This window comes from Vidua chalybeata, chromosome 20 (assembly GCF_026979565.1).
Source record: "Vidua chalybeata isolate OUT-0048 chromosome 20, bVidCha1 merged haplotype, whole genome shotgun sequence".
Lineage (NCBI taxonomy): Eukaryota > Metazoa > Chordata > Aves > Passeriformes > Viduidae > Vidua > Vidua chalybeata.
In genome coordinates, this window is record NC_071549.1 from 4,136,393 (window position 1) to 4,161,145 (window position 24,753).

General features: G+C 49.9%; 2 protein-coding genes across 5 annotated transcripts in view; both read left to right on the forward strand.

Annotated features, from left to right (window-relative positions):
• ATP2A3 (ATPase sarcoplasmic/endoplasmic reticulum Ca2+ transporting 3) overlaps positions 1-6,729 on the forward strand; it is a 54,228-nt gene extending 47,499 nt beyond the window's left edge. For all 3 annotated transcript variants that reach the window (XM_053961170.1, XM_053961171.1, XM_053961172.1), the window contains one exon: positions 1,983-6,729. In XM_053961170.1, coding sequence (XP_053817145.1) covers positions 1,983-2,028 — 46 coding nt within the window. In that variant the 3' untranslated portion in view covers positions 2,029-6,729. The remainder of the gene's footprint in view (positions 1-1,982) is intronic.
• A 5,159-nt stretch (positions 6,730-11,888) lies between these two features.
• On the forward strand, positions 11,889-23,555 carry P2RX1 (purinergic receptor P2X 1). 2 transcript variants are annotated; one of them, XM_053961223.1, is made up of 13 exons: positions 11,889-12,179; positions 15,448-15,595; positions 15,999-16,070; positions 16,522-16,591; positions 17,075-17,171; positions 17,410-17,490; positions 18,657-18,798; positions 19,923-20,053; positions 20,662-20,752; positions 21,420-21,485; positions 22,113-22,205; positions 22,720-22,767; positions 23,083-23,555. In XM_053961223.1, exons 1-12 carry the CDS (start codon positions 12,043-12,045, stop codon positions 22,762-22,764), a joined length of 1,173 nt encoding a protein of 390 aa, XP_053817198.1. In that variant the 5' UTR covers positions 11,889-12,042; the 3' UTR covers positions 22,765-22,767; positions 23,083-23,555. The 2 variants fall into 2 exon arrangements, with proteins under 2 accessions (XP_053817198.1, XP_053817197.1); XM_053961222.1 differs by having other exon boundaries at positions 23,086-23,555.
• The last annotated feature ends 1,198 nt before the right edge of the window (positions 23,556-24,753 follow it).

A 24,753-nucleotide genomic window follows, 5' to 3' on the forward strand; every position in this document is an offset into this window, starting at 1 on the left:
GCAGTAAGGAAAAACCTCCCCAAAAGCCTCAGCTGTCCGAGGGGGAGCAGACCTTGGAGGAGCTGAGCTCACATTGTTCAGTTGCTGGTTTGCAAGTGCTGAAGGGCTGTGACACCCCTGGTGTGGGGCAGCATCCAGAGGGACTGTGACCATCCCATCATCCCTGCAAACAGGTCCTACATCCCCCCTGTTCCTCTCACCAGTGTGAGGGAAGGACAGATGGACACTGACATGCAGGGATCTGCATATGTGGGAGCTGGACCCTTGGCTGGTTGCAGGGCTCTTGGAAACACCTGACTCACTCCATGCCAGGACTGCGTTACTTTAGAGACCTGAGAGCAACATTTTGAAGAGCACCCACTGTGGTTAAACACTGCAGCCATGTCCCCTTCCTGTCCCTGCCTGCCACGTGCTATGGCATCCTCCTCCCTGTTTGCACAACCATGAGGTGATGTGTTTAGGGGAAGTGCCATGGTTGGCAAATTACCACTGGTGTGTCACCTGGTGGGTTCTGTTCAGCTGCTGGAGGAGAGGGAAGAGAGGCTGCTGCAGTGGGGAGGACATTAATTTGATTATTGCAATGATATTTAGTACAGTGCAGTTACCAGCATCCCTGCCTTGCACCAAAGCCTGCAGTGTCATCCAGAGGAATGCTGCCATCACAGCAAACCATTTTATCCCAGGACACAAGGGCTGGGCTCTGCAGCCAACACTGGAAAAAAAAATTGGCAGAAGTTGCAAAAAAGCCTTTTGCCTCTGTCTTGCCTGTTATTTATTAATTCCCCTGAAAGCTGTCGGCACCAGGGTTGGCAGCAGGCGCGGAGCCTCGCGGGTAACCCTGGGCAGGACCCTTATTTATCAAGAGCACAGGAACAGCAGTCCCCAGTGAGATGTGTTTCGTGATGTGTGCAGTGATGAAAGATAGAGAAATACAGTCAAAAGATTCACGATAAAGGATTTTTCTAACTCTCCTTAGCAAGTGCTGCTTCTGGTGGGTTTTTTTTAAGGAAAAAGATGTGTTTTGGATAAACCAAGCTACCTCAGGCTGGAGGGCAGCTGCTGCCTCAGGGATCAGGGACACTCCTGTCAACTTCTTGAAAATTGGGGATCTAGTTGCTGTAGGTCAAATTCTGGCAGGGATTTTGAGGCTGCTTATATGGAGTTCAAGCTGGATGCCATCACTTTCCTACAGCCTGTGTGTTGCCTGTTATCTTCCCTGTCCAACCCTGTGCATCTGGAGGGAGGGAGAAGGTAGGAGGGCAGCCCTGGGACAGTGGCTGTGATGAGTAGGTTGGTCCTTGCTCATTGTTTTGAAGGTATTTATGGGTACATGGGTAGTGTGTGTAAGTGGTGTCAGCCCATGGAGCAGAATCCGTGTCTCTGGCTGCAGCAGGGCTGGGGCTCTGGGTTGGGTGGGAGGATGCAGTGAGCTTCCTCCTCTCTGACCCACTGCTTTTCCCTGCATCATGCCTCATTAGGAGCAGTAAGGACGGATCCTGCCTATTTGCCTTCCCTCATGGCTCCACCTCAGGTTGGATATAAGGAAAAAGTTTTTCATGGAAAGAGTGATAAAGTTCTGGAATGGCCTGCCCAGGTGGTGGAGTCACCATCCCTGGGTGTGTTTACAAAAAGACTGAATGTGGCACTGGGTGCCAGGGTTTAGTTGAGGTGTTGGGGCATGGGTTGGACTTGATGATCTTGAAGGTCTCTTCCAATCCAGTCATTCTGTGAATTCTGAAAACTCATCCCTTTTCCTAACTCTTGCAGAGACCTTCCTCATTCAGGGATCAGCATCTTCCTCCTCCTCCTCACACAGCCTGAGCTGCCACAGCCGCAGTCAGGCCAGCTCTGTGCAGACACGATCCCAGGCTCCTTCTGTGATCAACCCAGGAGCAATCACTCTTGGTAACAAAAACATGGAGCTGGTTTGCTTTTGAACCCTCACCAATACTTTTATTTCTCTTTTTTGCCCTTCGTTTCAGGAGAGGAGGACAAGAAATGAACAACGCGAGGGCGACTCTGAACTAGAGGATCCCTAAGCTGTAACTCGGACTGAAGTCTTGCATGCGTGACCATCGCTAAAGCCAGCAGGACATGCATGTGTCCGACTATCAGACAAATGCGGGTGAATCGTCGAAAAGAAAAAATACTGATTTTCGTTTTGTTCTGTAGCTTTCTTTTTCCTGTACATATGAGTGCAATTACTGGACAGCTGGCGTAGAGTTTGGGGATGGAGCTGTGTGGATCTGAATCATTGTAATGTGGTTCCTTGGGATTTGTTCTTGCCAAATTTGAGACCCTCTTTCCAATTTTCACCCTGACTGAGTGAGCACAGGCAAGGTGGCCTTCATGAGAGATTAAGGCAGGAAGTTGGGATTTGAGGCCACATCCCCCAGTGGGATGGGACGCACAAGGCAGCTTCAGGGGCTGGGAAGGGCTTGGCAGTGAGTGAGGGCACGGAGAGAGGAGAGGGGGCTGTGTGTTGGGGTTGTTGAGCCTTGATGATGTCCATAGTGTTGCTGCTGCTGTGCTCTGCTCCAGTGGCTGCAGCAGCTGGGCGTAGCTTCAGAGTGTGTCCAACATTGGTGTGAATCTCATGGACATGTGTTTATACATCGAGGTCAGGTGCATGTGGTGGAAGGCGAAGTTCTCCCTATTTATCACGCTGTCCTGTTTGATCCCTGCATTATAGAAAGCCCAGCACCTTCTCAGGCTCATCCAGCACCAAAGCACGATGAAGTCTTGTCTGTTCTCCATCTGGCATCTTGCTAGATCCCATCTGCACTATATAAGGCAGTCCTTCTCCTTGTAGGGGCAGCCATGTGAAGAAAACCAAGGGGATGCCCACCTTGCATTCCTCATGTCCACCACTCCTTCCTGGTCACACTTCCTTTTCTCAGTGAATTTTAAACTATTTCCCTAGGAGTAGTAGAGATTAAGTGTTTAGGAGCACATCCATGACTTGATGTGCTCTGCTTTGGAGAACATCACTGACTTGCACAGGGCATCCCTGCCAAGGGATCACGATGGGAATGAATGTATGCTTGTACATAACATGGTCTTTCTCCATGAGTGGTGTTTGTTGTGGCATCCCTTTTTGTGAGGCACCAACTTTATCTTGCCCTCTGGGGATTTTTTCCACAGCAGGAATGAGACAGTCTTCAGTGAGGATTTGTAGACCAGGAGCGGATTTTTGGATCCATTAAATTTATCTTTCTCCGTTGAGCTGCATCAGCTGAGAAGCTGATAGTGGTTGGTTTCTTCTCCAGCTCTCCAAATCCTCCCTCCTGTTTTCCTCACGGTCTCCTAGGATCCATCCTGATGATATTTAGTTAGCCAGAGCCTGTGTCTTTCCTTTCTCTTACATTCCAGCAACAGCACTAGAGCCAGGGTCTGGGATAGCATTTGCTCCTTTGCTGTTGGGTTTTCTCTTCTACTTTTTGCCTCTTAAAAGTGTTTTTCTATATCATCCGGGCAAGAGCATATCTCCTTCCATACAGTAGGTGCCAAATATCATCCCTCCTTTCTTTTCTCCATCACCAGCATTGAAGATGAGCAGAGCCCCCAGACCAATGGGAATGTACAGAATTGTTATACTACTGAGCTGATTTATTGTACAGAAAACCTTGCATGAAATGTTGTTACTGTATTTAATATATAATGTATTCAAGGAATTTTAATATGGAGCTCTTTAAAAAGATCTTTATAGATACTCTGTGGTTAGAAGATTGTTGCTGATTTTTTAAAATCTTACTATACTTTGTCTTGAAGAAGTTTTATTTTTCAAATGTGTTCTGTCTAAATGATTTAATCAGTTGATCCCATGGGATAACCAATTCCTCTTCAAAGATTTTCACCATGGATGAGACCCACCCTGGTGTAGAGGACCAGGACATGACCCAGGTACTGTATAAGCCTTCAAAAAAGGCTTCAGTAAGACTAATGCTGTAGACATGTGATTTGCCCTTCCTCAAAAGGGAGGATTTCACCTTATTTTAGTACAGGTCACAGAACTAAAGAATTGTTTAAGTTGGGAAAGATATCCAAGATGATTGAGTCCATCTCCACTGCTCTGTGCAGAAAAACAACCAGTGGGAATTTAGTCCAGTTCCAGCTCAATGTCATCAGAGGAAGGAGCTTCTCTCTTCTCTGTTTCTCTGAGGCTAACAACAAGTTTGGGAGAAGCTGGGCTGGATTCAGAGGCTGGACTGGATTCAGAGCATCCCAGCCCTGTTCAGAAGGTCCAGCAGGGCCTGCAGCTGCCCAATGGCATCTCCCTGGTCCCTTGTGCCTACAGGAACCTGCTTGGTCCATCCACCACCTGAGTTACACTGTTTTCCCTGGACTTAATGTCTGGTGGAGGATTATGAATTTAACCCAAATGTGTGTGGTATGGAGAAGTTTCTTGTGTAAAAGCCCAGGCAGTGTCAGTCTGTTCATGCAATCATTGAGTCACAATTGTGAGTTACCAAAGCCTGAGCCATCATGGGCAAGAAACCAGAGCTTTGTCCCAGCTTGTTCTTTCCAGCAGCAGCAAATTGCATTTTATTTCTATTGTGAGCTTCAGATCTATCTAGAAAATAGCCCAGGTAATCTGCACTAGAGCTGCCTGGAGCAGGTGGCCCTCTTGCTAGGAGGGACCATTTTGACACGTCCCCATTTCCCCTTCTGAATAGTTGACCATGTCTCTTGTCTCTCCACACATCCTTTAATTACTTGGAGTACAGGTTTCACTTCATATTTTTTATTACAAAGGCTTATACTTCAAACATCTTAATGAAGTAGAAAAATACCCATAGATGTAAGTATTTTTTCCTTTATTCTTCAGTGAAAGGTCAGGATAAATCACAGAGTAGTTATTTATTGCATGTGTGCCAGCAGCAGCATGCTGGGAGCTTTTACAGGCTGGAACATGTTCTTATGTAAACTTGGAGATCCCAGAGCCAAGACCATCACTTTGGGATAGGCTCTTGTGTCTTACCAAGGCATCTGACTGTGCAATACAAGGGAGATGGACACTGGGTGGCTGTTTTGCCCTAAAGCTTTTTTTAAAAAGCAGCTTAGGGGAAAACCTCTGGGATCCTTGCTTTTCTTGGCAACAGAGGTTAGAAATTATTTCCTTTTTAGTTTTATTTTGATGGTGCTGCCTGGCATATTCTAAGTCTATAAATAAAACTCAGGTCTTTCCAGCAAGACCTTTAGCATTGGTGGGCTGCTGTGACAGATCCTCCACAAGATGCAGGGCTGGATGGCAGCATGGGATTATGATTATCCATGAGCACTTTATATTCCTTCCTCAGGGGCCAAGCACCATGCTGGGGTACAGCCAAGGTGGGAGGGAAAGGTCCTGTGTTCCTGAGGCAAGCACCAGGGGGATCAGCTGTGGAAAGTCTTTTGTACTGTTTTGGGGCGTTGTGCCATTGCTGGATGAGCTCTTCCCCCTGTGGTGGTGACCCCATGGGGATCCCATGTTGGAAAAGGAAAAAGAGCAAAGTGCTGCATCCTGCATTTTATTTGTGTCGTGTGGCCCAGGTCTGGATGAGGTTTGTGTTTGTGTGTTCGGGGTTTTGGCACTGTGAACATTCTGTGTGGGTGTGTTTCTGGTGATGCTCTGCTCAGCCAAGGCTGGATGGCACCACCAGGCACTGGGGAGGGCAGTAGGAGGGACAGGCTCTGGGGAGGGGCTGGGGGAATTCGTTCCTGTAGGAGCATCAGATCTGGGATTGAGTTGGAGTTTCTGCTCATGGTGTGGATGGCAGAAGGAGGAGCAGAGGAAAACTCAGCATTAATTTTTGGTCCTTCTTTTGTACATCAGGTTGATAATACTGCTTCCCAGTCAGGGTCCTGCTCCACCAAAACTCAACAAATAATGATTTGAGCTGTGCAGGGGCCCTGGCTGGGAGATGTTCATGATGTTCAGTGACCTTGGCATTGCATCACTCCTGAAACTCAAACACACCCAAGTCCCCACTACCAACTCCTAAGACTTACTGTGATTTTTGGACCATACCTGGCATGGCCATCACTTTGTATAAATGATGCCAGCGATTCAGTCCCATCTGGGCTCTTTTTTCTCCCACTTCTGCAGTGGCATTTTCTGTCAGGTGAGACAGCCTGGGAGTACCAACCAAGGAGAGGGCTTTACCCCATACAGATTTTGTGTGGCACAGCTGGGGTTAGGATTTGCAGGGCTGCAGAGGAGACACAGGGTAAATTGTGCTCCCTGGACCTGTTCTTGTGGTGCCATTCAGCTTTTGGTGTGAGTGGGGCATTAAATGAGCCAAAATCTGTGTGTGCCTGGAGTGATGGGCACTTGGGACCAAGAGGAGGGCAACCACTGAACTGCCAGCAGGTGCCCTCAGTGGCTTCAGTCTGGGAATATGCTGATTTTTTTATATGAGATGCCTGAACAGCAAATGTAGAAATCTCTGAGATTGTGCTTCATAGTAAAACGTAAATTGTTATATCTTGGGGGGGTGGGAGGGTGTTATCTGAGGGATAGAACTGCAAGAAATGAGGTTTCCTATTTTATTATATGAGAGATATTTTTCCACTAAATTACTGCTTCCTAAACCGTGTCCTTTGTCTGACTGTAAATAGCCAGGTGTGCTGGGAAGATGTGGGAAGGCTCCTTGTGGTCACATCCATACAATCCACTCTGTTCACACAATATTGGGCTGATTTGTTTTATACTTAGAAAATTACAGAAATAAAAGCAATTTTACTGGATGACTGTTTTTTTTTTTTTGTCTATTTTATTGTTGTTGTTTTACCTTTTTTTTTTTTTTTTTTTCTTTTCTTGTCCAATTTGTGGCTGATTTGGGGGACATTTGGGAGCCCATGGAGCCATACGGGAGTGCCTGAGGGCATTCTTCAGCCGTAAAAGGAGTTGTGCTCACCAGATCAGGATTTCTTGTGGGTTTTCAGAGGAGCCAAACTAGAAATGGAGCTGAGCTTGTGCCTGGCATGGGATGACAAAGGCAAAATGAGCAGAGTGGCATAATACGACTGTTGGGAATTTTTACATTCACTCTTGGGGCACAAGAATACAAATAACAGTGCTAATTTTGACTGTATCCAGAATAGTCATCACCTTATCTCCCCCAGCTGGGAGGGGAGGTTTAAATAAGCCCTGCCATAACCTCTACAAGAAATAATTTATGAAATAAATACTAATTAAATAACTTGGCCTCCTCTGGAGGGATGGCATAGGGCTTGGGGCCGTGCGTTTCCATCTCTGCATCACCGAAGCTCTGCCCATGGTGATGTTTGAAGCAGAAAATCCTGATCCAGATGCAGGTCCTGTTTTGGAGCAAACCTGTGTTCATGGCAACATCTAGCCTTGGTGCTTTTTTACTGGGATGTGGGCCCACATGTTCCTTCCCAGTGCTGTGAGCAGGACAAAGGTGGAGCACAAGATAAGCCAAAAGCTTTATAACCCACAGGGGGTTACAAAGAGGGACATACCCTGGCACATGTTGTTTTTGGGAAAGGGCCATTGCTTGGCCTCCTCTTTGCAGGTGCAGACTGATGTCAGAGCAAGAGGAGCACCACTGCCATGGCTGGAGGTGACCCTCAAGCCAGTCCCCCATACCAGAAATGCTGTCTCAGGACACAGCGCTGAAGGCAAAACCACCCCAAATTCCCCACCTGATGTTGTGTCAGTCCCTGGACCCCTGGGTACCATCACCTGGGACTATGCTTGTCTTTTGAAGGCATGATTCAGAAAACAGGCGTTATCCTACCAAAAAAATCCCAGGGGTCCCTGTATCCCATGGCATAGGTCCAGCCTCCACACTGGATGTGCAGGCCACAATGGCCACAGGGCCACTGACACCTTTTGGTACCCCCAGCACCTCAGGTTCATGTTTACTTTGGCATCAGCTAAACTGAAGTATTTCCAGGGAGATGTGCTGTCACAGCAACTGGGGGTGCAAATGCCACTTCTGAGGGGTGAATACCACGAAAAACATCTTGTGCCGGGGCGTTGCAGCACGGGACAAGTACAGAGCCGAGCCAGCCCTGCTGGGAAGGAGCGAAGAGAGGTCAAGGACAAGTTAAAATTGGAAAGAAAACTGAACATGCTGTTTTGTAGGACCTTGCTTGCTCTCATCTGCCAATTTTTTTCCACCCTCCCCTTCCCATTGCCAGTGGTGTAGTGTAAGCACCTCCTGCAACTGGTGAGGGCAAGCCAAAATTACTGGGAAAAGCCACCAGCTCTCAGGGACTCTTCTTGGCAACCTCGACCACAGCAGGTCCCCTCTGCACCCACCATCATATTTTAAATCTTGCCTCTGTGTTACTCCTCCCCATCCATGGATCTGCAGCGTGCTGCCCAGTTTTGTGCTGAAATTCAGAGCTCCGTGCTAGATGCTGCCAAGCATGAGTCTGGGTTGTGTAATGAGCTTCATCTATTATTTTTCTATTTTCTTTCCCCCCTGTCAATGTCTGAGAGCCTGGAAATACCTGGTAGCTTTTATGCCTTCCACTGTGGTGCTTCCCTGGCTGGGTAAGCTTGAGGCTCATGCAGAGGTTGTCAGAACCCTCTTTGTGGGTCCCTGTCCCAGCTCAAAGCAAGGATGCACTTGCATTTCCAAATGTCTCCCTTAAAAATAACAGATTTTTCATTTTTCTCTCATCCCCAAGCACAGGCTGAGTGTGTTTCATGGGCAGGGGGAAGGAGTTCCTTTCACAGCCATGGATGGACTCCTGTGCTAACCCTGCACAACACTGCCAGGGGTACCCTTGCAGGGTCACCAGCCCTCAATACCCTCGGCATCTGGCCCAGCTGGAGCTGGAGGTGCTGGATGAGGCCAAAGCCTGGTGCTGGGGACCTGTCAATGCCAGCTGACCCAGGAAAGTGTTTGGGAAATCTGGCCCCAGGTCTTTGCAATCTCAGACACTAACACAGGGGCTTTAGAGCCTCATTTGCTCTTTCTGCTTCCATTTCCCCCTCCCATGAGCAGTGGAGCTAGATCAACTCATTTTTCTTATTTCAGCTTGGTTTTAGAGTCATAAAATCACAGAATGGTTTGGGTTGGAAGGGGCCTTAAAGATCATCTTGTTCAAACCCCCTCCCATAGTCAGGGACACCTTCCACTAGACCAGGTTGCTCAAGGTCTCATCCAACCTGGCCTCGAACACTTCCAGTTCTACTTGCTGTGTCCCTGTGTTGTCCCACTTGGTCCTTTGTTTTCATGCTGCTCAGGTCAAGTTCAGTTCAGCAATTTCTGTGCCCTGGGCAAACCCATCCTCAGTGCCCAGGACCTGCTGCAGATGAACTCAAGCTGCCGCTCCTCCTCCAGCAGCCCCTGCTCCTCGTTAGTCCAGGCAGAGAACCCCCAACACCTCCTTCCTGCTCTGCTTGGAAGCAGCCAAGAGATACAAAAATTATTCAGAGGAGATGGCTGTGAGTGTACTGACAGCACCACGCCAGTGGGTGTCTGTGGGAACCTCAGATAAAACCATCCCCAAGGTCCCAGCTATGTGTGGGAATTGGTGCAGAGGGTCATGGGACACTCCCCAGGCTGCACCTTACACAGCAGGCTGATAAAACCCTCTTCCTCTTAATTCTATCTTTATTTTTCATTTGGGTGTTAGAGTAATGCATTTATTATCACAGCAAACACATCCCAACCTGGCCTCAGGACAGCCCAGTGCCTGCACCACAGCTGGAAGCATCACAGCCCCATGATCTCAGCATCTCTGGCCAGTGGCTGCCCTGTCTGGGCAGGTCAGTCAACAGCCGAACAGCCCAAGCAGGGCACTGTCCCTTGATAACCACCTGCAGAGGCAGGAAGGTGTGTTGGCACCATCTTGGCACCACTGCAGGGCCACACAGGTGAGCAATCCCTGTGCAAACCTACTAAATTCCCTGTGATAAAGTAATCTTAGGAGTGGCAATCCCAGGGATGGCGTGGGTGTGGGAGAGGTGTGAGCCCACAAGTGCTTAGGCTGTGGTTTTTTCAAGCATTTGGATGCTGTGGCCAAGTGGGTGCCCAAGCTGGATGCTGGTATCAGCCCAGGAAAAGATTCAGGCTCTGTTGGTGCTCCAGGCTGGGGTTTTCTGCTCTCCACATCACTCCAGACGAGTTCTGGCCCCACTCTCCAGCTGCAACATGGCTCCAAGAGATTATAAAATGGCAGATGCCTATTATCTCCCAATGGAAAGAATTTTAGCTAAATCCATGCTATAACCATTTTATTGACTCCAAGTACCAGAGAGGAGGTTAGAAGTGACTCTTTTACAAGTCATTTTGCTGTTAAATTTAGCTGTCCTATTTTCATTATCCCCATGGCCTTGGCAAGGGTGAGCAGCCTTCCCTAAAAGGCCTCGTTTCATACAGTAAGTTATTTGCTTCTCTCCTGACAGATATCTAAGCTTATAAGGTTTGTCTGCTCCACTCAATAGCAGTATCAGCCTTCAATCTGTATGATTAACATCAGCATTTTGTATTTGCTTTTGGCTCCTTGTCTGACAGCTTTCCATGTTGCTGAGGACCAGGGCATTGGGATTGCATCACGTCACTTGCAACGTGGGATCATCTGATTTTGATTCCCAGGCTTCATGGTACACCCAAAAGATTCGGATAAATGATTTGATTGCTTTTTTCCCTAGTTTTCCTTATTGCCCAGCAAAGATAATTGATTTTTCCCACTTATTTCACAGTTGTCAGGTCTGTAATGTATTGAGTTGAAAGGTAAATATGACAGTGAGCAATCGGCAAGTGAACTTGAAGACGGTGATGCTAAAAGAAATATTCCTGAAAGGAAAGATTTATCCCAGCAGGTTAAGATTTTCCATAATTTCAAAGCTTATTCCTCCTGCAGAGAGGACCTTTATGCCAGGCTTGGTGGCTGCAGAGAGCCAGTGTCTCCTTTGAGGCCAAGGGAGGCAGCAGATGAACTGAGGCTCATGGAGCCTGTCCCTGCCTGGAGTGCTGAAGCAGCTGGGCACTGGGATTTCTGGGGAAAACATCCTCTCTTTCCCCCAGAAACACAAACCCAGTGCTCCCTCCTCAGCCTCAGTGCTCCCCAGCACAGAGCGTGCCCTGGAGCTGCCCAGTGGGATGCACTGATGGCACAGGGTCCTCCATCCACAGCCTCTGTGCTTTCCCCAGCAATGAGCCAGCCCCTTTCAAAGCTTCCCACTGCAGCTGTTGGCCCCCAAATTTCAGTCTGGCACTTTCAAATCCAGTCCCTTTCTCAGTGATATTTGTTTAAAGTGGTGTTTGCATCACCCTGCAGAGCATCACTCGCAGTGACCCCGGCTCGCCTGGCCCTGCTCACGTCCAGACCATTCAGGAAATGCTGGAAATGCTTCCAAATGCACCCAGCCCAGCCCAGTACAAGTGCTGGGAAGGAGCCAAGCCCCAGCTGTCTGGCCTCACCATGGGAGGGGGCCAAGCTGGGCACCCTTCTGCTCCATGGGTCAGCTCCGAATTGCTGAGCTGGGTTTCTGGTGCTCCCCCTTCTCTTTCCCGACCCTTTTTCTGGGGCAGCTGTTCGGAGACAGAGTAGGACATGGGCTCAGGACACACAGCCTGAGGTGGCTGTTGTGGTAACCCCAATCCTAATTCCTAAAATTTCTCCCAGGAGCCCCACAATCTCTTCCATCCCACTGTTGCCCCCAGGAATGCCTCGTGGTCTCTGCTCATCCTGAGCCCTGCCTGCAGCCTCTCTGTCCCCCAGGGAAGGCTCCTGCAGGGCGAGGGAGCATCGCTCACAGGCAGATGGCTTCGTCCTGGTGGCATGTGGGCTTGGCAACAGGGTGGCCCTGCACCCTCCCACACCCTGTCCCACCCCCAGACCATGTAGGGCACCCGCTGTTCCCAGCCCAGAGCTTATAGGAAGAGGAAGCCTCATCCCTGCGCAGAGGAGGAAACCCGACAGCCCAGATGTGCACAGAGCCACGCCGATAGCATTCTTATTTTGTTTTTTTTTTAATCTGCAAACAGAGGAGCTGCCGGAGCGGCGGCGGGCACGGCCCAACCCACAGCGCAGTGAAGAGCCGGGAGGCAGCGGCACAGCCCTGGCACGGCCATGGGGCAGAAGTGCATGGACAAGGTGTCCTCCTTCCTCTTCGAGTATGACACCCCTCGGATGGTGCTGGTGAGGAACAAGAAGGTGGGACTGACCTTCCGGCTGATCCAGCTGATCGTCCTGGCGTACATCATCGGGTAAGGCTCCTCAGCACCCGCTTTCCCTGAAATTAATGCTCTGCCACTGGGTTAAAAAGCAGTGGAGAGAGAGGGGTTTCTATATCCCCAATATCTCAGTGCAGGGGGTTATTGCTAATGGCTCCACATCCCTCTGGTTGTGGCTGCTCCCGTGCAGCCCAGCGTCCCTCCATGGCTCTTTTAGATGGCTACTTAGTCCCCATATCCTCCCCAGTAGCTACTGTATGTCCAAGCTGGAGGCTCATCCCTGCCCAGCCCTGCTCCGCACACCAGGGCCCCGTCTTCTCACTGAAGAGAATCCAGATCCTGTTCCAGCTGCTGGATGGTGGCCTGAGAATCTGTTGTTATTTTTATTTTCATTTATATTAAATAAGAGGCATCTGGGGCCAGTGCAATGATTTGTGAGACCCAAGTGGCTCAAGACAGGGCCATAAATCTCCCTGTTCACTGCTCTGACACTGCGGCCGAGACACAGCTTGGCTCCAAAATTCCTGGTCTTATTTGCTTCTGGGAGACAGCTCCAAAAGCAAGGGCAACTGCTTAAAAAAGGCAGTGAGTGGAGCAGGCGGGATCAGAACCGGGTGAGGATCTGTGTCCTCAGGTGCCCCGGGGCTGCTGCTCCTGCTCCAGTAGCTCTGTGCCTGTCCCCTCAGTGTGGGACGATGCTATGGGATGTGATGGTTGGTAAGCCTTTGCTGTGGCCCCATGGCTGCTGGGGGCTCAGGCCTAGCAGGAGACCAGCACCCTTTCATGGGGAAGGGCCCCAAGGCACGATGTTTGAAAGGAAAGAGGGTGTCTGGCTGTGAATTGGAAAACCTAGGAAATTTTGGGGTGCAGAGTGTCTCATGCAAAGGAATCCCTACCTTTAGCACAGACTCCCTGGAAAGGGTAAAACCCTTCCCAGGGGATCAGTGTGGAACCCCCACGTTGGTCCCCCATGTTGGTCCCACCCTGCTCACCAGCACTTTGGCTCTCAAGGGTAATCCTCATGCAAAACTGCAACTGAGGTCTCAAGGATGCTCTGTTGCAAAGAGTTTTGCACTGGTGTTACTGGGAGCAGGTTTGTTTTTCCTAAGGACTGGGCCTGTGATGTCCCCGGGCTCCAGTACCAAATGTGGCTGGGGGCAGCTGCTCCTGTGGATGGGGAACTGGCACAGATGGTTGTGCAGAGCAGCTAAGGAAACGTGGCTTAAGCAACTTGGCTAAACTGACACTGGCAACCAGGAAGGAGCAGGAAGAGAACCAGCCAGGGGGTGACAGCCAGTGGCAGAGGAGAGGAATCTGGCATGAAGTTGCTGTAATTCCCAAGTTTTTTTCTGGTTTGTTGAGATCAGGCTCCTCTAGCAAGGGGCTGCCTATGATTGCAGCTGCCCACAGCCCCACCAGCCCCTGGCTTTCCCTCGCTGCTGACAGCACTGCCCCCAATTCCCTTCCCATAGCACTACTCCCAGTTCTCTGCCCACAACACTGCCCCCAGTTCGCTGCCCTCACCAAGCCACAATGCCTGAGATTTTCTGTCCTTTGAAAGCAAATTTGGCAGCCAAATGTGTATTCATTTACCATTCTCCCAGCTTTTGTCCTCCCTTCATAGCAGGCATGGGATGCTCATGGAAATGTGTTCCAACGCATGACTCTGCTAGAAGGACATGGGTAGTGCCATCAGTGCACGCCAACCCTCCTGTGAGACCCTGTGTCACCCCTGGGGAGCATCACTTTTTCCTGTGATGACTGTGATGAGGTGGTATTGCTGCTGCCCAGGAGATACCGGGTGCTTTCTGGGTTTCGCTTCCTGAATTCTTGCATGCAAGGAGCTGCAGGCTGAGCCACAGGATGAGGTCGGCAAGGGAAGAGGGCTTGGTGGCTCTATCACATCAGGGAGTGACACCAGGGGACTTTTACAACCTGGGCAGGACTTGCTGCAGCATTTACAGCCTCACAGGGAATGGTTTTGTTTGTCATGACCTTGGCTTTGCTGCAGGGGAGGTGGGGTTGCCCAGCCCTGTGTGGCCATAGTCAGCTCTGCCAGAGGGGGATAAGGTCAGCAACACAGTCTGTGCTGGAGGCTGATCTAGTGAAACGTTTTGCCCCTGCTGCTGCCCAGTTCACAACCTTCTGCCACAAGGGCATCAGGGAAGATTCCCACTGTAACCAGTGAAACCCAGTATGGTCTTCTGCCTTGGAGGAGGATGTTGGAGCTGGGTGTCCCAGCTGGGGTGGCAGCAGTGCTGAATTTCTGCTCCTATCCCCAGGCACTGGAGCAAATGCTATCCCTGAGGTCCTCTTGCCCTCAGTCCTGGGATGCTGATGTGGCTGCAAGCTAGAAAGCTCCCTCTCTGAGAAATCCTCACAAGGTCCAGAACCAAAGAGAAAAGCTCCAGACAGCACCTGGCATTCCCCATTTTCCCCTCTGCCCATCAGCCAGGTGTCAGAGGAGAGGTTGACACACCAGGCTGGTGTCATGGGCTGTCCCATGAGTAGCCTGCTGCCTCTGTCACAGCCAGTGGGACCGATGCCTACGGCAGTGGGGACAAAATCCAGATCGCTCCTTTTTTAGTGCCGAGAATGCTCCGCGGCGCCGGGAGCACTACCCGAAATGGTTGCTTGCCCATGTTTATAGTCTCCCTGAGTCAGAGTTAATCCAGTGGCAGCTTGTTTATGCTGTAGGTTAAATAGTGTCAGAAGCCTGCCCTAATGACTGTGTGATGGGCTGGGAAAGGCAGGCAGAGCCCTGTTGTGGCCACAGCAGTGTCCCTAACCGTGCTCCTGCAGCCCTCTTGCACACAGGGGCGTTGCTCCACATTCCTTTTGCTGGATGGGGAACAGTGGCTCTGGATGTGAACCATGCCCAGACTCAGCTCTGTGTTGGCCTTGGAGGGATTAGGTTTTGGAGAGTTCCTCTGCAGTGGATCAGGAGATCAGGAGTATTGGGGTAGGTCATTGAGACCAGCAAGCTGCAAACCTGCCATAGGCTTTAACCCTAAATGACTGATGGCTACTGTGCTCCACCTTCACACAACCTCAGCCACAAAATGTGTCCCAGTCCCCACAACACACCATCCTGGCATGGAGGTCGAGTCCTGCAACTACCATCAGACAAAGGGTAGGAAGTTTCACCAACATGTCCCTCCTCCAGTAGGAAGAAACTTGGCAAATGATTCCTCAAGTGAGACTTGGTAGAAAAAGCCCCAGTCCACAGGTCTGTGCTGAGAATTGGGCCAGTGGAGGAGTGCTGGTGGCCATGCTCACCCTGCCACCTTTCCCTGTCCAGGTGGGTGTTCCTCTACGAGAAGGGCTACCAGTCTCAGGACAGCATTGTCAGCTCGGTCTCAGTGAAGTTGAAAGGGCTGACACTGACCAACGAGAGTGTCCTGGGTCCTCACATCTGGGATGTGGTGGACTATGTTTTCCCACCCCAGGTAAGGAGTCACGGTGGGTGGGTTAGGGATTTGCTTTTGTCCCAGTGGCTGCTTTTCCTCATGTGCTGGGGTGCAGATGGGTCCTTGGCATAGGCTTTCCATGGGGCTAACCATGACAGGGTGTCCCTGTGGTGGAAATGAGGTTGCTCCTGTCACAAACCTCTGCCCAGGTTCTCTTTGGGGAGCATTTGTACTTGGGACCCACTGTGGCTGAGGAGGCACGTTTGAGGCTGCCTCCAAAAGGATCAAGGTTCCTCCAGTGCCTCTGGAGCAGTATCTCAGGCAGCAAGCAGGGTCCTCCACTGTCCCTGGGGCTGGTGACACTGCAGGTCCCACCCAGGGAGAGGCTTCTCACAGAGGAGACCCTGTGCTGCCTGTGAGCTCGTTGGCTGTGTATCCACAGGGGGACAACTCGTTCGTGGTGATGACCAACTTCATTGTCACTCCTGGACAGAAACAAGGAACCTGCCCAGAGGTAAACGCACTGTCTTCCTTCAGTGGGCTAAGCTTCTGTAATTCAGGGGAATTGTGGTGGTGTCACTGAGGAAAGACTTTTTCTGACATTGAGAGGTTTAGTAAAAGCCAGGGCCTGGCCCCATATTATTGTTCCTGACTCCTGTGGGCTATGTGAAGACTTTTATTCTGCTGAAAAACAGGTGGCATCCATTTAAGTTTTCTTCCCTTTGAGATAATCAAGCAGAGCAGACTTGAGGCTTAAATGAAAGTATCTGCCTGGAGTGAATAAATCGTCCCTTTTTTCCTGCTTTATCTGGACAGCCTTGGTTGGGAAGCAGTGTATGAACAGGGCTCTGGCTGCAGTTGAGCAACGTATCCCTCAATAAAAATGCTGCCTGGTTAGACAGGAGGGACAGGGGGAGTGAAGCTGCAGGGTGGGGTGCTAAGAGGTGGCTGCTTTCTCCCAACAGCTGCCAGATGCTGGGCTGTGCATACAGGACAGTGACTGCAGCAAAGGGAAGTACAGCCGTCAGGGACAAGGTATGGCACACGGTCCTGGTGCTTCTGCTGAGACAACACCGAGAAAAGCTGCCTGGCTGGGGTGTCACCTGGCTGGGGGACCTGCTTAGAACAGGAAAACCTCTGACATGCTGGTTGGAAGGTCCCATGTAGGCTGGTCCAGCTCTGCTGTTTTGAAAGATACCTGAGCTGCAAACAGCTCAGCTAACAAAAGGTTAATCAGGACTAAGCCATTTCCCCCAAACTGTTGTCCTCAGCATTTTCTTAGGTGTGTTTTAACAAGAAAAATCCCCAGCTGCTCCCCTGTACAGCACTAAGAGAAACCACTGCCCTGAGCTGATAGGCCACAATTAATTTCCTGTTTTAGAAAGATGCCAAAGCCCTGAGCATTTTGTGTCTTGAATGCCCTTGGCAGAGCTGAAGCCCCAACCAGATCCCATCCATCCCAGCGTAAGGCTGATATTTCATGGGATCCAGGGGTGTCAGCAGCTGTCTCCCCCACAGGGCTCATGACTGGCAAGTGTGTACGCTTCAACAGCACTGTGAAGACCTGTGAGATCTTTGGCTGGTGCCCTGTTGAAGTTGATTACCATGTTCCCAGGTAAGGAATGATGTTGTTGCCCTCTTTCCTACCTCAGCTGCACTTGGTGTGAAGCAGACCAAGTTGGGGCTCTATGGGATGTGGCCAGGACAGCCTGCATTGTGAAAGACCAGAAAGATGAGACGACCAGTTTTCTGGGTCTGCTTGTCTCAGTGTGGGTGAATTTTCACCAAATGGAGCTTTCTCTAGAGCCTGGAGAGACAAGTGATGGATTCATGTCTACACTTGTGTTTTTCAGCCCTGCTCTGCTGTCAGAAGCAGAGAAGTTCACCTTGTTCATCAAGAACAGTATCACCTTCCCCAAGTTCAAGGTGTCCAGGTAAGGAGAGGTTTGGGGGGATGGCTCCTGGTCAGTTCCTCCAGCTGTGTCCCTCAGGGGAAACCATGGGCTCAGCTGGATGGGTGTAACTGGATGCTTGGTATAGAGGATTGCCTACCTCATCAGTGATCCCAGGACCACTCTAACTGCTGCACTGAACCCCATTAGCTCATAGGAACTGAGACATTTCCCTCCCAAATCTGTCCCACCTCAGCTGATAGCTGTAGTTACTGGAAAGATTTCTGGAATTAACCTCTTCCAAGTTACCCTCACAAGCTGCAAATCAGTTACTCTGATTTTTCATTTTCCTTCTCTGAAGACAAAATTAAAATACCACAGGGCCAGGATAAACTTGGTGCCCCAGATTCCCCCTTAAGAATCCCACCTGTTTCAGCAAAGCGGTCCAGGCAGCACTGAGGGAAATGCTGTTGGCTGAAGGCACACTTGTAAGAGGATTTGTGATGGCACTGACCATATATCTGATTTGGAACAAATTAACAGAAGCTATTTGTGCTGTAGACAGTGAATTCTTCTCTCTAAGTTGATCCTGTCCCTGTGCTGCAGCCAAGGTTAAATGTCCTGGCAGCCAGCATGCTTGGCAAAGTCCTGGGCTGACCTCACACCTCCCAAGAGGTGGCTGGGAGAGGGGATCCCCCCTAGCTGCAAGGAGAGGTGGCCCAAGCGAGGACAGGCTGAAGAGGACACAGAGAGGGAGCAGGTCCTGGCAGTGAGGGTGGCCAGGCTGGCTGCTGTGGGGACACTTCCTGCCTTTGATCACTGCTGACAATTTACTGCTGAGCATCAGCGATGGGATCAGTCTGAGCAAGGCACAAGTCTTACAAAAACATAGGCTTCACAGACAAGATGTTTTTGGGCAAAAGAGCAGAGAGGGATGGAAGGCAAGAAGTTGCCCTTTCCTAATTTTAACCCTTGCTGTAGGAGATAGCAAACTCCAGCTAAATGTAAAAGGTGTGGGATGCACTCACTATCCATGAGGTGTCCCAGATAAGAATTGCTGGAGCTCGGAACATTGCCTAGCAGAGCCCATGGACAAGTGGCATGTGAATGGAAGAGCCACATGGACTGGGCAAGGGACTTACAGAGGTTTTTTACCCCCCAAGTTACTGTGTTACGGAGAATTTTTCTCACTCTCTTTTCATTCACAGGCGCAACTTGGTTGAGAGCGTTACCAAGCAGTACCTGAAGAAATGCACCTATCACAAAGTCACTGATTCCTTATGTCCTGTGTTTGAACTGGGATACATAGTGAAGGAATCGGGTCAGAATTTTACCTTCCTGGCTGTTAAGGTACTTCAATTTCAAATTATGTTCCTTGCTGTTGATGGGAGAGAGACATTCAACAGTGCAATCATCCCCAGTTGTTGAGATGATTTTCAGTTTTCTGAAGAATTCTTGAGAAAACAAGAGTGTCAGAATTATCTCATGAAGATTATGAATCTCCTTGGACATGGCCTAATATTTACATTTTTCTTGGAAACTCTTGAGAAGATTTGACCCACAGGCAGTAAATCCCAGGGTTCAGCTTGTTTTAATTTGAGCAGTGAATAACCAGATCTGTGTGGCCAAATCCCATCTGACTGAGCTTGGAAATCCCAGCTGGATGGTCAAATATTGGTCATTGCACAGTGCTAACTGCAGCCTTTCCGCTGGCTCCAAAATGCAGCTTTGCCTAACACTCCTCAGGCTGGTGTGTGGGAATATCTGCTATCTCTGCTTTGCAAAACCTTGTGATAACTTTGCCAGGCACTGAATTGAATCAGAGGCTTGCATATATGAACATTTATTGCAGGGATTGGATCAGATGGCCCAGAGAAGCTATGGCTGCCCCATTTCTGGCCAGGTTAGACAGGGCCTGGAGAAAACTGGTCTAGTGGAAGGTGTCCCTGCCAGTGGCAGGGTTTGGAACAAGATGGTCTTTATGGTCCCTTCCAACCCAAATCATTCTAAGATTCTATATATTAAAGGTGCAAAAATACAAGCCTCTGGGGCACAGCTATTTACAGCTTGGAGTGAGCTCAGGAGGGAGGAGAGACTCCTGCATTTCCTGAGCAATCTCTTGGGCATAATCAAGGCAAGGGAAGGATGTCCCATGAGGACCAGAAGGGATCTGGGGTGAGCACTGTTTCTCAGGACCGTGTCTTGGGCACAGGATTCTGATCAGGAACAAGAGGGCATGAATTTATTTGTGTATCCAGCACTCAGGACAGAAACAAGAGCCTGTGCAAGGGGTTATGTACAGGCCACAAAGCCAGGGCTGCTCAAGAAGCCTGAGGCAGCAGTGGGGTCCGTGCACCTGGAGAGGCAGGACACCTCATGGCATCAAGACAGGACATGTATGAGGAGGGAAAGCATTTCTCTGTGTGGGCCATGTTCAAGGAGGGGCAACCTCACGACTCCCCTCTTGGCTGCAGGGTGGAGTGGTGGGGATCACCATAGACTGGAACTGTGACCTCGACTGGCCCCTGCGCTACTGCAAACCCATTTACCAGTTCCACGGCCTTTACAATGATGACAGCAATGTTTCACCAGGGTTCAACTTCAGGTAAGGAAACACCTGCTAATTCTCCAAGCATAATTCAGCGGTGACAGCTTCCAGGTTCCCACTCAAGAGACGGTGGAAGGCCAGAGACTGTCCTTCAAAATACTCACTACCTTTGCAGGGCCAGGCAGCAGTACCAGTGTTCTTTTAAACGGCATGAGCAAAGTGATGATACACCCCTTGGCTTCAAAATTGCCTCATTTCCTTTCCATCTCCTCCCCCTTGCAGGCTCTCCTGCTTGGCTGAGCTTTTGGGAAGCCCCTTGAAAGACTGGAGATGGTATAGGATCATCTCACATGTCTCACAGTCTCTATCCTCTGCTCTGTGTGACTCTGTCACTAGTGCTTCACTATCTGCTGCACACAGAACTTGGGGACATCAGATCAAACAGCATGAGCAGGAGCTGGAACTCCAACCTGCAGGCAGGAAACTGAGGCACAGAGAGGAGAGGTGCCAACAGCCCAGCTCCTTCAGGGGGTTTAAGGAGAAGGTCAGGAGCAGGTCTGTGATAGCACATTCCCAGATCTTTGTCCAAGATCCCGATGCTGTAGGGTTGCAGGGGCTGTAAAAACCCCTGGCAGACCATTAACACTTGCCATCCAATTGCACAGATATGCCAAATACTACAAAGAAGATGGGATGGAAAAGAGGACACTCTACAAGGTGTTTGGGATCCGGCTCGACATTCTGGTGAATGGCAAGGTAAGGGTGGATCCCCTGGACCCCTGGGACAGCAGTGCCATATCCTTGGGAAGGTACCAGCTCTCTAACACAGCACCAGGGTCCTGTGGGATCAGGAAAACTAGTGTGAATGCTTTCCTTGGGTGCTGGCCTGCTCACAGGAAGCCTTGGGAAATACTGGGGAAGGGAAGACAGGAGGAAAACATGTTTTACAGGTCACATCTTTCATCTGTGACTTGATCAGTGGTTTTGTCTAAAAAACTTTGTGATGGGAGTGGGGGGGACCTGTGGAAACTCAAAACCTTTTACTGATATTTCCAAAACCTGAACATTTGCATTTTTCTTTTTTGTCTTTTTCTTCCCACTGGGAGGGAAGGCTTTCTTTATTGTGTTCCCATGGAGAATATTCAAAGTGTATACTTTTGTTTGGTTGCTTGGTTTTGGTTGGGTTTTTAATATTAAAAATAAAGGAAGAAAAGTAAGTTCAACTTATTTCAGCCTAAAACCAATCTACAATATTTTTCTGTTTGACCAGCTCTTTACCAGCTCCTGTTTCTCTATGTGCTGTGGTTGTGGTTTGGGTTGCTGCAAGGCCCTTTTCCTGAGCCCCACCTTACAGCTAGAGCACCCTTTTTCTTTCCCCTGGGCTGACTGTAACTTATCACCTATTTTCTCTAACTTTATCCAGGCAGGCAAATTTGACATCATCCCGACCATGACCACAATTGGCTCTGGAATTGGTATTTTTGGAGTGGTAAGTTCAGATATTTCCAGCCTCTATATGGAGACTCTCAAATTATTCTTCTTGCCTGTGACATCCGTGGGAAGTGTCCTTGAGCTGCAGTGAAATACTGGCTACTGCTCAGGGAATCAGAGGATGGGCAAAAGGGGGAAAGGAGGTGCTCTCCTGCCTTGCCAGCTCAGGAAAATAGATTCCTGCTGGTCTCTGGCTGATGTGAATTCTGCCCTGCTGATGAAGGGAAGGCTTGGTCTCTTTGCAGGTCTTGGTATCCTGATAGTTTCAAGTTAGAGCTGGCATTTATGGAGGGTCTTCAGGTGATTGGCAGTATTTCATTCAGGACAGAAACCCGGTGTCTGATTTGGTTATGGTTAAAGACTTGGCCATGGCTCAAAGGGCATTGTGCTCTGCACTTACCTAAAGGGAAACACTTCATTTCTGTTGACTTAAATCACCCACTATCGAACACAGCACACTTCACTTCTGTCCTAAATGGATATTTAGAGACTTCAGCAACTGCCATGTCGTGGGATGAAGCAGAAGTGACCCTAAATGGTGGGGGAAACTGGGAAAAACCACTGAAAACAGTGGTCCAGATGAGCTTGGAGGGCAACTCCAAACCTAACTGCACTTTGATTTAAGGCCTCTGTCCTCTGTGACCTGCTCCTGCTGCATTTTCTCCACGGACGAGACTATTACAAGCAGAAGAAATTCAAATATGCAGAACAGGAGCCTGTAAGTAACAGCGAGTGCCTGCCCTGCAGAGGTTCTTGCGGGGGTGTGTGTGGATGTGTGCATGAGTAATGACACTGTAACACAAACATCCACGCTGAGGGGCAACCAGGCGCCTTCCTGAGCCCTTGGGACTGTTGGAGACTGGGATCCATGAATCTTCTCTCCAAAATTACTGAGATGTTGTGTGTGACTCATTGTTAATTACTTTATTCTCTGCCTTTAACTCCAGATATTCCAGTATCTGGTAACACTCGGATTGCTTTAAGGGAAGCAGGGGTAGATCTGTGCTTCAGCAAACTAGAAAATGCCTCTTTTTCTGCTTTTTGAGAACATTTCCATGACCATGGAATGGTTCATGGCCTTCAAAAGGACACAAAACCAGTTCCCCACAAATTCATCTGAAAATAAGCATATACATTGAGAGTTAAGAGTTGCTGCCCAGTCACATCTTCCCTGGCATTAGAAAGGAGCAGGTCTGTAAAAGAATCCTTGTTTTCTCTCATTTAACCCCCAGTCGAAGTCGCATAAGAAGGAAAAGAAGCCAGACAACACACAGTGAGAGGTGAGTGGTGTTTCCCCAGCCCTGCCAGCATACATCTGTCAGGGATGAGGGCTATAGGTCTTGGGGCTCTTCCAATGTCTGTGAAAAGGCAGGAGGCTTTCAGGAAGGCAGCAGGGCTCCAGGGAGGTTTGGAGGAGACCTGAGCTGTGGGCTGTAGTGCCTAACGTGGGGTCAGCACTTCCCAGCATAAGCAATTGCATGGGGCAGCAGCGGATGCAGGATGTAGGGCTGACATCGCATCTTCGATGGCAGCATCTCTTGAAGAAGGGCACTGAGGGGCAAGACACCAGAAATCACTGTGCACCTCTCTCTCAGCAGAATTCACACTGACTGAAAAACCTGCACCCCTCTTCCTCCTCCTCATTCTCTTAAAACTCGGTTGCCATCCTGTCACCTCCCTGGGCCAGCCCCAAGACCAGCAGAAGCAGCATCCAGCTCATGGGAAGGTGGTGCCCTGCAGCCAGGCAGGGACTGGCTAGCCCAGTACACAGCCTGTAGTGGGACATGTCATGATGCTGTGGATGGGTCAAACTAAGGGATCTTGGGACCTCTGCCAGCTCTGCTGCAGGGCATTGGGTCTGCTGCCCTTCAGAAGGGCTCGCACTGCACCTGCCTGGTGTGCCAAGGCTGTGCCAAGCCACTTGCACCTGAAGACCCTGGGGAGAGCACAGCTGCCTCTTCTGCCCCAGATGCACCGTTGGACAGTTCCAAATTGAGAAGGGGAAGGAAGGAGAGCTGGCAGGAACCATGCCCAGCCCTCTGCCTGGGAGAAAAATGGTTATTTTGTAAGGATGTATTTTATTAAAAAAAAATAAACCTTTAGTTTTTCTACTACATCCCTTTATGGTGCCTATGCTAGCCCCAGAGCACGGTGTTTCTGGAGGGTTTATGCATACAGAGTAATCCATTTAGTGATGATTCCTTCAGAAACTGCCCTCCCATGCAGGGCCCCTAGGCCTCTGGCCATGAGCAGGAGCTGTTATCAGAGTTATCACTTGGGTTTCCTCCTCAGACAGGCTGGCTGGCACGGAGCACTGGCACACTGCCAGCCATGGCCATCCACTGACCTGTGCCAGCTCTGCCTCCACTGCCCACGCTGGTCAGTGTTAGCTGGTCAGAAAGACTTTCTCAGCAGCAGCCTCACAAAACAGCTCTTTGCACTCAAGAATTAAACATCCCCTCTGTGCTGGAAGATTTGCACTACCCATCACGTGCAACTGCACATCACGGGCTGTGCTCAAACCCCACATCCCTGCGAGCCGACCCTGCCCTGTGCTGCTGGCTCTGTTCCATTCTCCAGGACACATCAACACTGACTTTCTGCATAGCCCCTCTCTGAATGTCTTTTTTTACCTCCCTGAGGAAAACTATGCTTTGGTTGTTTTGAAAGTGGATCCCAATGGCCATGGCAGAGTTGATGGAGAAGCAGTAGGGCTGTAATGCTACCAGAGCCTGCAGGAGCACTGCTCCAGGCTCTCAGGGACACAAGAATGTGTGCCTGAAAGAGGTGCTGGTGATATTTGGTCATAAGCTCAAGAAACATTTCAAGCCATACCATCAAGCCATACATTCCCCAGGGCAAGGTCACTTGCTCTCAGCAGGATGCCTCAGCTTTCACAGGCAGGGTGGGTTTTTGTAAGGTTATCCATGGATAACTTTTTCACCCAGCTGTCCCGTGTCAGAGGTGCCAGTTGCTTATACCAAGGATGCAGAGAGGGTAAGGGGAAGCTTCCAGGTCTCTGGGGGAGTCGGTGCCCGTTCAGTGGGGGCTGGGGGATCTCCACGCCCCGGGGGCTCTCCTGTAGCGTCCATCGAGGCCCAAGCAGGTCCCATGTGGTGCCACGGTGCAGCTCCTCAGCAAGCTGCCGCCAGCAGAGGGAACTGCAAGACCAATTTCACAGACTGGGGAAAATCCAGTGTCCATCGACAGTGAAGCGAGAGTGTTCAGGTAACCTTTAGCACCCACTTACACCGGGTCAATCTCCG